The 15,797-nt window shown below is 41.6% G+C and overlaps 1 protein-coding gene across 1 annotated transcript; it reads left to right on the top strand.

Annotated features, from left to right (window-relative positions):
* Positions 1-12,155: 12,155 nt before the first annotated feature.
* Positions 12,156-15,487, top strand: LOC117318427 (the record flags this gene model as incomplete). Its single annotated transcript, XM_033873416.1, is given in 3 exon segments — positions 12,156-12,353; positions 14,071-14,159; positions 14,936-15,487. Coding segments are annotated over 3 exon segments (399 nt in total). The 5' UTR covers positions 12,156-12,190.
* Between the last annotated feature and the right edge of the window lie 310 nt (positions 15,488-15,797).

Here is a 15,797-nt window from a genome sequence, read left to right as displayed (position 1 = left end):
ATAGTTTCGGTAAAATCGGCGATACTTTATATACACCGCCGCGATCAAATCGAAAGATACATTTGGACAGATTTGTATCACCAGGCCGCGTCACTGATGATACAAGGCACTATCACTTGTATCAAAAGATACTGTTTTTAGGGAAAGGGAAGCAAATGTACAGAAACATCATTCAAACTTGGTGCATTCATAACCACCCGTTAAGGTTTGAATGTAGCCTTGTAAGAACTTGAATCTGACAAATAATCTGCCCTTCAATCCTACAACAGCAAAAAAAGACAAAAAAATCATTACATAGACTGACCGGAAATACCTGACCGGATATCCGTCGGCCATATCTCCGTTGTGGTCCAATGGGCGGCTGGTCCTTCCGGGATCTGCAAGGTATTGATTCAAGAAGCATTAGAATTTGAAATTATTGAAAGAAAGTACCGTTTTACCAAATAGTTTCGGTAAAATCGGCGATACAGTAATAAAACATTTCGAGTTCACTCGAGTTCTTAGTAAACAGGAACACCCCCCCCCCCCCCCAGGTAATCAAATATTCAAGTTCTTTCTATACAAGACCCCCCCCCCCACACACACACACACCAGTAAAGAAACATTAAAGTTCTTCTTACTATATAGGATCCCCCCCCCCCCCCCCCCGAGTAATAAAATATTATAGTTCTTACTATAGATGACTCCCCCCCCCCTTCACACACACACACACACGAGCAATAAAAACATTACAGTTCCTACTATATAGGATCCTCCCCCCCCCCCGCCCCGAGTAATAAAACATTACAGTTCTCGCTATAGATGACCCCCCTCCACCACCAGTCATAAACCATTTAAGTTCTCAGTATACAAGACCACCCCCCAACCACCAGTAAAGAAACATGAAAGTTCTTACAATACAGGACGCCCCCCCTCTCACAAGTGATAAAACATTACAGTTCTTACTATAGATGACCCCCCCCCCCCCCCCCCTCACACCAGTAATAAAACATTAAAGTTCTTACTATATAGGACCCCCCCCCCCCCAAGGAGCAATAAAACATTTAAGTTCTTACGATATAGGACCCCCCCCCCCAGTCATAAACCATTAAAATTCTAAGTATGCAAGACCCCCCTCCCACCGACCAGTAAAGAAACGTTTAAGTTCATACTAAACAGGACCCCCCCCCCCCCCCCCCCCACCAATATTAAAAAACATTAATGTTCATAATATACAGGACCCCAACCTCCCTCCACTAATAAAACGTTAAGTTCTTAGTTGACAGGACACCCCCCCCCCCCCCCCCTCCCTAATAGTAATGAAACATTCAAGTTCTTAGTAAACAGGAACCCAAACCCCCATTAATCAAACATTCAAGTTCTTTCTATACAGGACCCCCCCCCCCCCCTCCCACAAGTAATAAAACATAACAGTTCTTAATATAGATGACCCCCCCCCCCCCCCCCCCCCACTCACACCAGTAATAAAACATTGCAGTTCTTTCTATACAGGACCCCCACCTCCTCCCGCCCGTAATAAAACAGTATAGTTCTTACTATAGATGACCCCCCCCCCCCCCACCACTAAAGAAACATTCAAGATTTTACTATACAGGACCCCCCCCCCCCCCCCCTCCAACAAGTAATAAAACGCTACAGTTCTTTGTTTACAGGACCCCCAACTCCTCCCGCCAGTAATACGCTACAGTTCTTTGTTTACAGGACCCCCAACTCCTCCCGCCAGTAATAAAACAGTATAGTTCTTACTATATAGGAAACCCCCCTCCCCAGGGGTAATAAAACATATAAGTTCTTACTATACAGGAACCCCTCCCCCACCAGAAAAGAAACATTCAAGTTCTTACTATGTAGGACCCCCCCCCCCCCTCTCCCCAGGAGTAATAAAACATATAGGTTCTTACTATATAGGATCCTCCCCCCCCGAGTAATAAACCATTAGAGTTCTTACTATAGATGACCCCCCCCCCCCCCCACCAGTCATAAACCATTAAAGTTCTTAGTATCCAAGACCCCCCTCCCACCGACCAGTAAAGAAACATGAAAGTTCTTACTATACAGGACCCCTACCTCTCACTAGAAATAAAACATTAAAGTTCTTACTATATAGGACCCCCCCCCCCCAGGAACAATAAAACATTTAAGTTCTTACGATATAGGACCCCCCCCCCCCCGTCATAAACCATTAAAATTCTTAGTATGCAAGACCCACCGACCACCGACCAGTAAAGAAACATTAAAGTTCTTATTATACAAGACCTCACCCCCCCCCCCCTCACGAGTAATTAAACATTAAAGTTCATACTAAACAGGACCCCCCCCCCACCCCCCAACCAATATTAAAAAACATTAATGTTCATAATATACAGGACCCCAACCTCCCTCCACTAATAAAACGTTAAGTTCTTAGTTTAAAGCACCCCCCCCCCCCCCTCCCCCCATCCCTAATAGTAATGAAACATTCAAGTTCTTAGTAAACAGGAACCCAACCCCCCATTAATCAAACATTCAAGTTCTTTCTATACAGGACCCCCCCCCCCCCCCTCCCACAAGTAATAAAACATAAAACAGTTCTTACTATAGATGACCCCCCCCCCACAAACCATCAGAGTTCTTAGTATGCAAGATCCCCCCTCCCACCCACCAGTAAAGAAACATTACAGTTCTTACTATAGATGACTCCCCCCCCCCCCTCCCCTTAAAATAATAAAACATTCAAGTTCTTTGTTTACAAGACACCCCCCTCCAGTAAAGAAACAGGACCCCCCCCCCCCCCCCCCGCTTCCACAAGTAATAAAACGCTACAGTTCTTACTATAGATGACCCCCCCCCCCCCCCCCCAGTAATAAAACATTACAGTTCTTTGTTTACAGGACCTCCAACTCCTCCCGCCAGTAATAAAACAGTATAGTTCTTACTATATAGGAAACCCCCCCTCCCCAGGGGTAATAAAACATAAGTTCTTACTATATAGGACCCCCCATCCCCAGGAGTAATACAACATATAAGTTCTTACTATACAGGACCCCCCCCCCCCACCAGTAAAGAAACATTCAAGTTCTTACTATATAGGAAACCCCCCCCCCCCTCCCCAGGGGTAATAAAACATAAGTTCTTACTATATAGGACCCCCCCCTCCCCCCACCAGTAAAGAAACATTCAAGTTCTTACTATATAGGACCCCCCCCCCCCCCCCCCCCAGGAGTAATAAAATAGGTTTTTACAATATAGGATCCTCCTCCCCCCCCCCCCCCGAGTAATAAACCATTACAGTTCTTGCTATAGATGACCCCCCCCCCCCCACCAGTCATAAACCATTAAACAGTTCTTACTATAGATGACCCCCCCCCCCCCACAAACCATCAGAGTTCTTAGTATGCAAGATCCCCCCTCCCACCCACCAGTAAAGAAACATTACAGTTCTTACTATAGATGACTCCCCCTCCCCTCCCCACCAGTCATAATTTATTAAAGTTCTTAGTATACGGGACCCCCCCCCCCCCCAGAAGTAATATAACATTAATGTTCTTACTATACAGGAACCCCCCTCCAAACCAGTTATAAATCATTAAAGTTCTTAGTATACAGGAACCCCACCCCCCACCCCTCAAGTAATACCACATTAATGTTCTTACTATACAGGACCCCAAACTCTTTCAAGTAATAAAACATTTAAGATCTAAGCATACAGGCCAGTCCCCCCCCCCCCCCCCCCCCCCCCCCAATCAGTAATAAAACATTCAAGTTCTTACTATACAGGACCCCAAACTCCCGCGAGAAATAAAACATCCAAGTTCTTACCATACAGGACCCCCCCCCCCCTTCCACAAGTAATAAAACGCTACAGTTTTTACTATAGATGACTCCAACCCCCCTCCCCACCAGTCATAAATTATTAAAGTTCTTAGTATACAGGACCCCCCAAGAAGTAATAAAACATTAATGTTCTTACTATACAGGAACCCCCCTCCAAACCAGTCATAAAACATTAAAGTTCTTACTATATAGGACCCCCCCCCCCCCCCCAGGAGCAATAAAACATTTAGTAAACAGGAACCCAACCCCCCATCAATCAAACATTCAAGTTCTTTCTATACAGGACCCCCCCACCCCCCTCCCACAAGTAATAAAACATAAAACAGTTCTTACTATAGATGACCCCCCCCCACACACACACACACACATCAGTCATAAAACATTAAAGTTCTTACTATATAGGACCCCCACCTCCTCCCGCCAGTAATAAAACAGTATAGTTCTTACTATATAGGAAACCCCCCCTCCCCAGGGGTAATAAAACATAAGTTCTTACTATATAGGACCCCCCATCCCCAGGAGTAATACAACATATAAGTTCTTACTATACAGGACCCCCTCCCCCCACCAGTAAAGAAACATTCAAGTTCTTACTATATAGGAAACCCCCCCCACTCACACCAGTTAAGAAACATTAAAGTTCTTACTATACAGGACATTCAAGTTCTTAGTAAACAGGAACCCAACCCCCCATTAATCAAACATTCAAGTTCTTTCTATACAGGCCCCCCCCCCCCCCTCCCACAAGTAATAAAACATAAAACAGTTCTTACTATAGATGACCCCCCCCCCCCCCCACAAACCATCAGAGTTCTTAGTATGCAAGATCCCCCCTCCCACCCACCAGTAAAGAAACATTACAGTTCTTACTATAGATGACTCCCCCCCCCCCCCCCTCCCCTTAAAATAATAAAACATTCAAGTTCTTTGTTTACAAGACACCCCCCTCCAGTAAAGAAACAGGACCCCCCCCCCCCCCCGCTTCCACAAGTAATAAAACGCTACAGTTCTTACTATAGATGACCCCCCCCCCCCCCCCCCCCCCCAGTAATAAAACATTACAGTTCTTTGTTTACAGGACCTCCAACTCCTCCCGCCAGTAATAAAACAGTATAGTTCTTACTATATAGGAAACCCCCCTCCCCAGGGGTAATAAAACATAAGTTCTTACTATATAGGACCCCCCATCCCCAGGAGTAATACAACATATAAGTTCTTACTATACAGGACCCCGTCCCCCCACCAGTAAAGAAACATTCAAGTTCTTACTATATAGGAAACCCCCCCCCCCCCTCCCCAGGGGTAATAAAACATAAGTTCTTACTATATAGGACCCCCCTCCCCCCACCAGTAAAGAAACATTCAAGTTCTTACTATATAGGACCCCCCCCCCCCCTCTCCCCAGGAGTAATAAATAGGTTCTTACAATATAGGATCCTCCCCCCCCCCCCCTCCCCCCGAGTAATAAACCATTACAGTTCTTGCTATAGATGACCCCCCCCCCCCCCCCCCACCAGTCATAAACCATTAAAGTTCTTAGTATGCAAGACCCCCCCCCCTCCCACTGACCAGTAATGAAACAATAAAACAATAAAGTTCTTACTATACAGGACCTCACCCCCCCCCCCCCCCCTCACGAGTAATTAAACATTAAAGTTCATACTAAACAGGACCCCACCCCCCCCCCCACCCCCCAACCAATATTAAAAAACATTAATGTTCAGAATATACAGGACCCCAACCTCCCTCCACTAATAAAACGTTAAGTTCTTAGTTTAAAGCACCCCCCCCCCCCCTCCCCCCATCCCTAATAGTAATGAAACATTCAGGTTCTTAGTAAACAGGAACCCAACCCCCCAATAATCAAACATTCAAGTTCTTTCTATACAGGACCCCCCCCCCCCCTCCCACAAGTAATAAAACATAAAACAGTTCTTACTATAGATGACCCCCCCCCCCCACAAACCATCAGAGTTCTTAGTATGCAAGATCCCCCCTCCCACCCACCAGTAAAGAAACATTACAGTTCTTACTATAGATGACTCCCCCCCCCCCCTCCCCACCAGTCATAATTTATTAAAGTTCTTAGTATACGGGACCCCCCCCCCCCCCCAGAAGTAATATAACATTAATGTTCTTACTATACAGGAACCCCCCTCCAAACCAGTTATAAATCATTAAAGTTCTTAGTATACAGGAACCCACCCCCCACCCCTCAAGTAATACCACATTAATGTTCTTACTATACAGGACCCCAAACTCTTTCAAGTAATAAAACATTTAAGATCTAAGCATACAGGCCAGTCCCCCCCCCCCCCCCCCCCCCCCCCCCAATCAGTAATAAAACATTCAAGTTCTTACTATACAGGACCCCAAACTCCCGCGAGAAATAAAACATCCAAGTTCTTACCATACAGGACCCCCCCCCCCCCCCCCTTCCACAAGTAATAAAACGCTACAGTTCTTACTATAGATGACTCCAACCCCCCCTCCCCACCAGTCATAAATTATTAAAGTTGTTAGTATACAGGACCCCCCCAAGAAGTAATAAAACATTAATGTTCTTACTATACAGGAACCCCCCTCCAAACCAGTCATAAAACATTAAAGTTCTTACTATATAGGACCCCCCCCCCCCCCCTCCCCAGGAGTAATAAAACATATAGGTTCTTCCTATATAGGATCCTCCTCCCCTCCCCCCCCCCCCCCACCGAGTAATAAACCATTACAGTTCTTGCTATAGATGACCCCCCCCCCACCAGTCATGAAACATTAAAGTTCATACTAAACAGGACCGCCCCCCCCCCCAACCAATATTAAAAAACATTAATGTTCATAATATACAGGACCCCAACCTCCCTCCACTAATAAAACGTTAAGTTCTTAGTTGAAAGCACCCCCCCCCCCACCAGTATATAGAATCCACCCCTAACCCCGCCACCCCCGGAGTAATAAAACATTACAGTTCTTACTATAAATGACCCCCCCCACAAAACCATCAGAGTTCTTAGTATGCAAGATCACCCCACCCTCCCACCAGTAAAGAAACATTACAGTTCTTACTATAGATGACTCCCCCCCCCCCCCCCTCCCCACCAGTCATAAATTATTAAAGTTCTAAGAATACAAGACCCCCCCCCCCCCCCAGAAGTAATAAAACATTAATGTTCTTACTATACAGGACCCCCCCCCCTCCCACAAGTAATAAAACGTTACAGTTCTTACTATAGATGACCCCCCACCTCCCACGAGTAATAAAACTGTATAGTTATTACTATATATAGCAATCCCCCCTCCCCAGGGGTAATAAAACATAAGTTCTTACTATATAGGACCCCCCCCCCCCCCCCTCCCCAGGAGTAATAAAACATAAGTTCTTACTATACAGGACCCCCTCCTCCCACCAGTAAAGAAACATTCAAGTTCTTACTATATAGGACCCCCCCCCCCCCCCAGGAGTAATAAAACATATAGGTTCTTCCTATATAGGATCCTCCTCCCCTCCCCCCCCCCCCCCCGAGTAATAAACCATTACAGTTCTTGCTATAGATGACCCCCCCCCACCAGTCATGAAACATTAAAGTTCATACTAAACAGGACCGCGCCCCCCCCCCCCCCCCAACCAATATTAAAAAACATTAATGTTCATAATATACAGGACCCCAACCTCCCTCCACTAATAAAACGTTAAGTTCTTAGTTGAAAACACCCCCCCCCCCCCCCCCCCTCCCCCCATCCCTAATAGTAATGAAACATTCTAGTTCTTAGTAAACAGGAACCCAACCCCCCATTAATCAACCATTAAAGTTCTTACTATAGATGACCCCCCCCCCCCCCCCACCACTAAAGAAACATTCAAGTTCTTACTATACAGGACCCCCCCCCCCCCCCACCACTAATGAAACATTCAAGTTCTTACTATACAGGACCCCCCCCCCCCCCCCCACCACTAAAGAAACATTCAAGTTCTTACTATACAGGACCCCCCCCCCCCACCACTAATGAAACATTCAAGTTCTTACTATACAGGACCCCCCCCCCCCCCACCACTAAAGAAACATTCAAGTTCTTACTATACAGGACCCCCCCCCACCTCCCACAAGTAATAAAACGCTACAGTTCTTACTATAGATGACCCCCCCGCCCACCCCCCAGTAATAAAACATGACAGTTCTTTGTTTGCAGGACCCCAACTCCTCCCGCCAGTAATAAAACAGTATAGTTCTTACTATATAGGACCCCCCTCCCCTCCCCAGGAGTAATAAAACATAATTTCTTACTATACAAGCCCCCCCCCCCCCCCCCCCCCCCCCCCACTCACACCAGTAATAAAACAGTATAGTTCTTACTATATAGGACCCCCCCACCCCTCCACACTGGTAATAAAACATAATTTCTTACTATATAGGACCCCCCCCCCCCCCCCCCCCCCCACCACTAAAGAAACATTAAAGTTCTTACTATACAGGACTACCCCCACCCACCCACCAGTAAAGAAACATTAAAGTTCTTACTATACAGGACCCCCCCCCCCCCCCCCCCACCACTAATGAAACATTCAAGTTCTTACTATACAGGACCCCCCCCCCCCCCCCACACCACTAAAAAAACATTCAAGTTCTTACTATACAGGACCCCCCCCCCCCCCCACCATCAATGAAACATTCAAGTTCTTACTATACAGGACCCCCCCCCCCCCCCCACACCACTAAAGAAACATTCAAGTTCTTACTATACAGGACCCCCCCCCCCCCCCACCTCCCACAAGTAATAAAACGCTACAGTTCTTACTATAGATGACCCCCCGCCCACCCCCCAGTAATAAAACATGACAGTTCTTTGTTTACAGGACCCCAACTCCTCCCGCCAGTAATAAAACAGTATAGTTCTTACTATATAGGAAACCCCCCCTCCCCAGGAGTAATAAAACATATAAGTTCTTACTATACAGGACCCCCTCCCCCCACCAGTAAAGAAACATTCAAGTTCTTACTATATAGGAACCCCCCCCCCCCCCCCCCCTCCCCAGGGGTAATAAAACATAAGTTCTTACTATATAGGACCCCCCCTTCCCCAGGAGTAATAAAACATTTAAGTTCTTACTATACAGGAACCCCCCCCCCCCCTCCCCAGGGGTAATAAAACATTTAAGTTCTTACAATATAGGACCCCCCCCCCCCCCCCCCCCCCCCACGAGGTAATAAAAACATTTAAGTTCTTACTATATAGGATCCTAACCCACCCCCCCCCCCCCCCCCCCCCACCCCCCTAGTAATAAAACATTGAAGTTCTTAGTATACAGAACCCCCTTCCTCCACCATCAGTAATAAAACATTCATAAAAAGTTCTTAGTAAACAGGAGAACATGAAAACATGAGAAACGAGCAGCTGCCAGTTTTAGTACTAATTATGTATCTCTATTTAACTTTTCGTTATAGATTTACACTAATATGATAAAATGTTTGACCCTGAAAATGAAAATATGTTGTTGAAAGAAATTCAAAATCTACAATGGCTTCTATTCAACAAAATACTCACATCCAGCACTGGATCAGACCACGTCTTCTGAACAGCAAGTCTCGTGCAAAAGTGACTCTAAACTTCAAAACGCTGAACAAATTTAAATCTTTTCTAATCCGGTTGACAGGCAACCAGTGAAAACACTGGTTACATAGGGACAGTTTGTAAACAACATTTTCACTGGTCAATATGGTCACGTTGGAATGAATTCATACGCAAACACGTGATATCGGTCCCTTGTGCCGCGCATTGTTACAACTGTGAAGACAATAGTTATCATAAAGTGCGCACAAAATGCGCCTTAATTGTCTGTTTATAATTTACATTTCCTGAAATTTGCTGATATGAATGATAGGAAACCATTCATAGAATGAGTATATGAGGGTTGGAAGACTGTAGCCTTGCGTCTGTGAAAAACCCAAATTATTTTCTCTCAACTTTTTTATGTTGTGTATTTGCACGTGCAGATCGTGCGCCTGAGATGGACTTGGCCTTTAAATTTGGCGCCACGTACACGAAGTGAGGTGTACAGGGAAAGATAGTACTGATGATGGGGGTATTATCCATCGATGTTAACGTTTTTTGAAGAAATGTGATTATATTTCATGGAATCAATCGATACTGTACGGCCTGTAATTCTAAACCTGTATTGGTATTAAACATCATGTTGAAATACATTTTAAAGTTTGTAAAGAAATTATATTAAAAGTCGATTACTGATTTTTTAGGTTTGAATATTTTACATAATTTTGTCAGTTGAATTGAAGTGCCTTTGTCGCTGTGAAAAATGTATTTGTGTGTGTGTTGTATGTGATTGTTTTTTTTCTTCTGTGTAATTGATCACTAGCAAATCAAAATCCATAACCAGCTGGGTACGTTTCATTTTGACATAATACATTCCTTAAACTCTTATGAAATTACATTCGAGTGGCACATTAAGAATATACAATAATTTCAAAACACGAGATAATATATAGAGGATTACTCCCTGTGTCATAAAAAATGAAGTTTAGATATTTTTATAGATTTCTTATTTATTTATTTTTTCATTTTACATACTGACTCTTTATTATCAGTTTCGCGACTCTTCAATGTAAGAGCTGTGAAGTGAATAAATGACATATTTTTCAGTGTTAAATAAAAAGATAGAAGCTGTCTATTTCAGTAATCGTGTATATTTCAATATGTCAGTTATACTAGTAACCAGCGGTGAAAGCGTTTTGTTTTGTTTTTTTGAAAAGTAAGGAAAGCATTTACTTCCACATATATTTGAATGTGTGATCAGTGCTAATCAATAAATAAAAACACATGTTTTGAGGGTCATTGAAGTCAAAGATGTTTCACCCTATAAGCCCACTTCTCGGATGAATGCTATAGGTGAGCGATACAGGACCATTGGGCCTCTTGTTATAAATGCTTGACTACTCAGTTTTACCCATTATGGATTAAAATTTACCTGTAACTGGGACACTGAGAGAACTCTGTCTATAAAGTCGGCGAGACGAAACCTAACGGTAGATAGTCGGCGAGACAAAACCTAACGGTAGGTAGATTAATGTAGGCGATAAAACCAAAAACAAACTAAAGCCGACAGAACACTGACTAAAATTCGGCGAGACGAAACCTAGCGATAGGCGGAGTCACTTAAATAGGTGGTAAACCTTTAACTAACACATTGTAACTGGGAATTTCACATACAACTCAATCCACATCCAGTTAAAAAAATTGTAGGAAATATAGATATGGATTTTTTCCAATTTCGTTTATAAAGATATGAGACAATATGTGTAATATATGCATTACAAAATCAAGTTTATTTTCTCTAGACAACACCATTCTTTTACAAGAAACTTTATTTATTAAAAACGTCTATAATCATTTTTGTTGGCCCTTATAGATAATTCGAATAGGTGATATCACTTATTTGAAAAATGAATTGGTGATATCACCTATTAGAATAGGTGATATCACTGATTGAATAGGTGATATCACTGATTGAATAGGTGATATCACTGATTGAATAGGTGATATCACCAAATGGGAATAAATAGTAAAACGGCGCCCCATACGCATCTCCCTCACCGTTGGATCTCAGTATTCCATTTGAATAAAATATGTAGCTTTTAATATACTGTTGCATGTATATCATTTTTATATGTAAACAATAGGACATTATTTGATATTAAGTATAGACTTTTATCATGCCATGCAGATTTATTTTCGAAGGCAATAAGATCCATGCTACACTGTATATGTACAGATTCTTAAATCGTTCTCCACTTTGTATTTTGTATAATTGTTGTTAACGTACACGTACATGTATATTACGATTGCTTATATAATATCAGAGACCTATTATAGGTCTCTGATAATATGTAGTATACTAATGGGCAATATGGCACACAGTTAATAAAGGAATTGAAATTGAATAGAGGTAATACATTTATTTTTGGTATTTTGTCCATTCCGGATCAGTCCCAGGTTTCCAGAGATTTTTTTCATGCATATTTCACAAAGAAAATGATAAATGTTTTTATCTCTGCTTTTTAGACCTGACAATTCTTAACAAAGAAAACTTAGGGTCTGGTGGACAGTCTACCCAGAGCCTAATTAACTTTATGTTGAATCATATTTTCCGGGACCACACTCGTTAGATTTTAACTACAGTCTTCATTTATTTATCTATCTATCTATTTATATAATTGGAGCATCTAAAGGCCTATATTTATTAATGTATCAGAATGTGTAGTGCGATGACTTGTCATGATCACTGTCGCAGTAATTATTTAAATATGAAAAATCAAGGGGAGGTAATTGACCCCCAGATCTCGCGCAGTCTCGTCCTCGAGGAAACAAAATGGCGGCGGCTCTGTGTAGAACGTTTGTAGGTCTTACAAGAAGGGCTGTGCTCCCTTATCAAGCGAGGGCGTATGGCAGTAAAGCCGACGGAGGAAGAGACATTGGTATAAGCGGCATGCATTCTATATTCCCCCCAGAAGAAAGTCACGAAGGGAAAATTGGTATGTTAATAAAGCTCTCACTGAGAGCAGCTTCGGCATGGAGTGTGTCACGTTCCTATGGTTTGTCCTAGCCGGTACATGTACCCTACCGCATGTATGCTATCAATAGTAGTAGATGGTTCGTACAAAATATGATCTATTTGAATGATGAATTAAAAAATTATAATTATTGATCGTTTCTTCATAAGCATGCCTAAAATAGATCGATATGTACGTGCCAAACCTTCAAGTAGAGGACATTGTTCAAGGTTATTTTTAAGATCGATCAATTAAATGGGAATCAATCGCCTCGTTTGTCACTCCAACCCTCACATAATTCCAACAGGCTTATTTTTTACCTTGTGTGTTAAAAACAGCGATAGGCCTACAAAAAAGAAAGGATCACGGAACGACCATTCATATCTATGTATAGAGATAGATCCTTTCTTTTCATTTTTGAAATATCAAAACCTGGTCATGATTGTGAGGACACATGAGGGTACATCACATTTGTAATATTGGAAGCTAATTATAAGGAGTAATGAGAAATACCCTGCCTATACGCGTGCCAGGCTTCGAACCAGTGACCTTTCGCTCTCAAGGCAAACATTCTACCACTAAACGAAAGGGGAATTCCCGCTAGTCTGCGCTAGTAAGGTGACCTCATATTCTCTACTTCTACACTACAGCCTCCTTTACAAGTCTTCTCCCCCAAAGACAACCACAACCCACGTTCACAAAAACAAACCAAAAAAGAGTCATAAACCAAGTTTCTACTGTCGATCCAGCTGTAAATAAGTAGCTGGACAGTGCAATAAATGTTGTGTGTATAAGATGTTAGCGTCTAAATGGCAAATCCAGCTGTATGTATGCTCCCCAGGGAGTTCAGAAATTCGAAACTCTCACTGTATCAAACTTTTTGCTTGGTCCCGAATTTCCTCACTATATAACGCGACTAATGAACCTATGTATGATTCAAATTTTTATAAATCAAAGTTTTCGATTTATCAAACTTTTTTCATGGCCCGTTAGCTATGATATTAAAGGTAATTGACATCTCATGATTCAAACAAAAAAATCACCTGTACTGACCACTGGACAAGTGTTTGTTGTGACCCCCACGGCAAGATTTCACACCTCTCCCACAAATGCCCTGACTGACAATATGGATAACGATATCGGGTGTTGTCACTCCCGATCATGGGGTTAATTAATAATCAGACCAAATTGATAGATAAATGGTTATTTAGAAGCCATGGCATTTAATCACTCCGATATACCATACCAGTGGTAATGTATAATTTATTAATCCTAGTGCCATAGAATGAATGCACATAAAAATAAAATTGAAGAAATTTTTTATTTCTGAAGGCAGTTTAATTTGTCGGCATAGAAATTACAGCTGTAAGCTGGGTCTCGTATTCTATCTAAACTCATTTGAGCCAAATCTGTTCTATAAACAACACCTTAAAAGATACTATCAAAATAAGTTTGAACTGGAAACAACAATTTTCAGTAGACACCTCATATGTTTGATCCCCCATGCCCTCGCAGACATCTTTTTCTGGATTTCAGATTTAAAAGAGGGTATCGATTGTTTTTCTATTGGAGGCATTTTTCATAATTGTGGAATTATTACCTTTTCTTACTGCCTACGTCATTGATTTCATCATTTATGCCATGATGCTCATTAACAGGATTTAAACATACTAACTAATGTGTGTTTTTATTTTTACAGAAACACCTGATTCCCTGATGCCTAGTAATCTTGGACACATGCTTGGTGAGGAGAGAGATGAAATTTTAACAGAGCTGGCTGGTGCAAAGGCAAGTTGATCTGCTCATTATAGGAATGACCCATTACATAATGAGTACTTAAGTATAATTAAGTCTACCTCCATGGAATGAATAATAGCTTGATTTTGGCTATATTTCTAATTAAGCAATTATAGTGATATATATTTGAGGTAAAAATATCAATATTGCTACTAAACATTCGTTCTTTATTCTATGATTGGGGGAGCTAGGGGACGGGTATGGGAGGTTCAAGACCCCGACCACCTTTCCAATAAAATTGGGAAGTACTTGAGGGACATTTTATTTGAAATTCCATTGGCTCAAGTCATAGTTAACATCCACATAAAATATTGAGACTTCTGTACGTAGAAAAAACAAGATAGGTACTAAGAACACAGAAGTGGCCATCTTGGATGTTGACAGGTAAAATTTGTGATGATTAAATATTTTTTACTAAATGAAGATTGATGTAAACCATGGTATATTTATTCATTTTCTAGACATGTACATTGACATTTTGTTATTTAACGCCAATTCACATGTGCATGCTTGGTATATCTGTTCATTACCTACAATGCTTGCAACAGTTAATTGTTTTAGACCCAGAGCATGTCCAGTTTCATAATAATTCTTTAATTAAACATAAAATTCCTATGACGTTTATTCAAGCGTTAAGTTTGCACAGTTACCACCAGAAGATTTTCAACTTCTTTCATGAAACTTCAGTTGTGTTTTAGAAAGTCTCTTTTGTCCCTAACCGTCAATGGAAGAGCAAAACAGTATCATGTATATGTCTTTTAATCTAGGATCACTTTGACTTTGATGGAGTCCGTGTGAATGAACGTGAAGGCACCAGAGATGCCCCAATCATTGTTAGATCCGAGAGTGACAACAGAATCGTCGGATGTCTTTGTAAGTATTACAATTACTCTGAATCATACAGCGGTGTCTAGGGCTGTGACATTCACTCAATTTTAGTTACCATGCTCTCAATTCGGTCTTTTACGAATTTAGCCAGATATATGGTAAACATAATTTTGGTTCATTCAAATTTTTGTACAAGGCCTTTAAGCAAATTAATTCAGTGACGAATTGGTGCTCTCGAAATGCATGATGTACAAAAGAATTGAAATAAAAATGTAATAAGCACAATCATAATTCATGCAATGCTCTCAGTGCCAAAAGAATGGAAATAAAATAACACCTAAAATAGGTACATTTATAGGGGTACAAATGTATTTACTTTCTCGTAAATTGACAATAAATCATACCTTCATTTCAGGTATGTTGGGGATCTTTACCATTTCTCTCCGCCATTTTGCTGTTTTATTGCAAATTAAAACTGAAACAAACTGATTGCTTAATATTTGGATGTTAAGATTTCTTAAAATGATAAATTAATACTTCCTAAGTCTATTTTTCTGGTAGGCTAAACAAATTAACTTTTAGTAATATCAGTCCCCTTTGAGACATTCTAATTAAGTCTGTATACAACATTTTATGCATACATACTTAATTCATCTCCTCCTAAAGTAAAGGCCCTCTGCAATCATTTTCCAGTTACTCTGTCCCAAACATCTCTCAGAGCTTCAGTTAGTAAATGACAAGTGTGTTCTTTCCCTTTCAATCCAGTCAAAGTCCTAAACTCAACATCATCATTACAAGCTA

Source organism: Pecten maximus, unplaced genomic scaffold (assembly GCF_902652985.1).
Source record: "Pecten maximus unplaced genomic scaffold, xPecMax1.1, whole genome shotgun sequence".
Lineage (NCBI taxonomy): Eukaryota > Metazoa > Mollusca > Bivalvia > Pectinida > Pectinidae > Pecten > Pecten maximus.
Note: the sequence above shows the minus strand (reverse complement) of the source record. Positions and strands in the feature narration are given on the sequence as shown.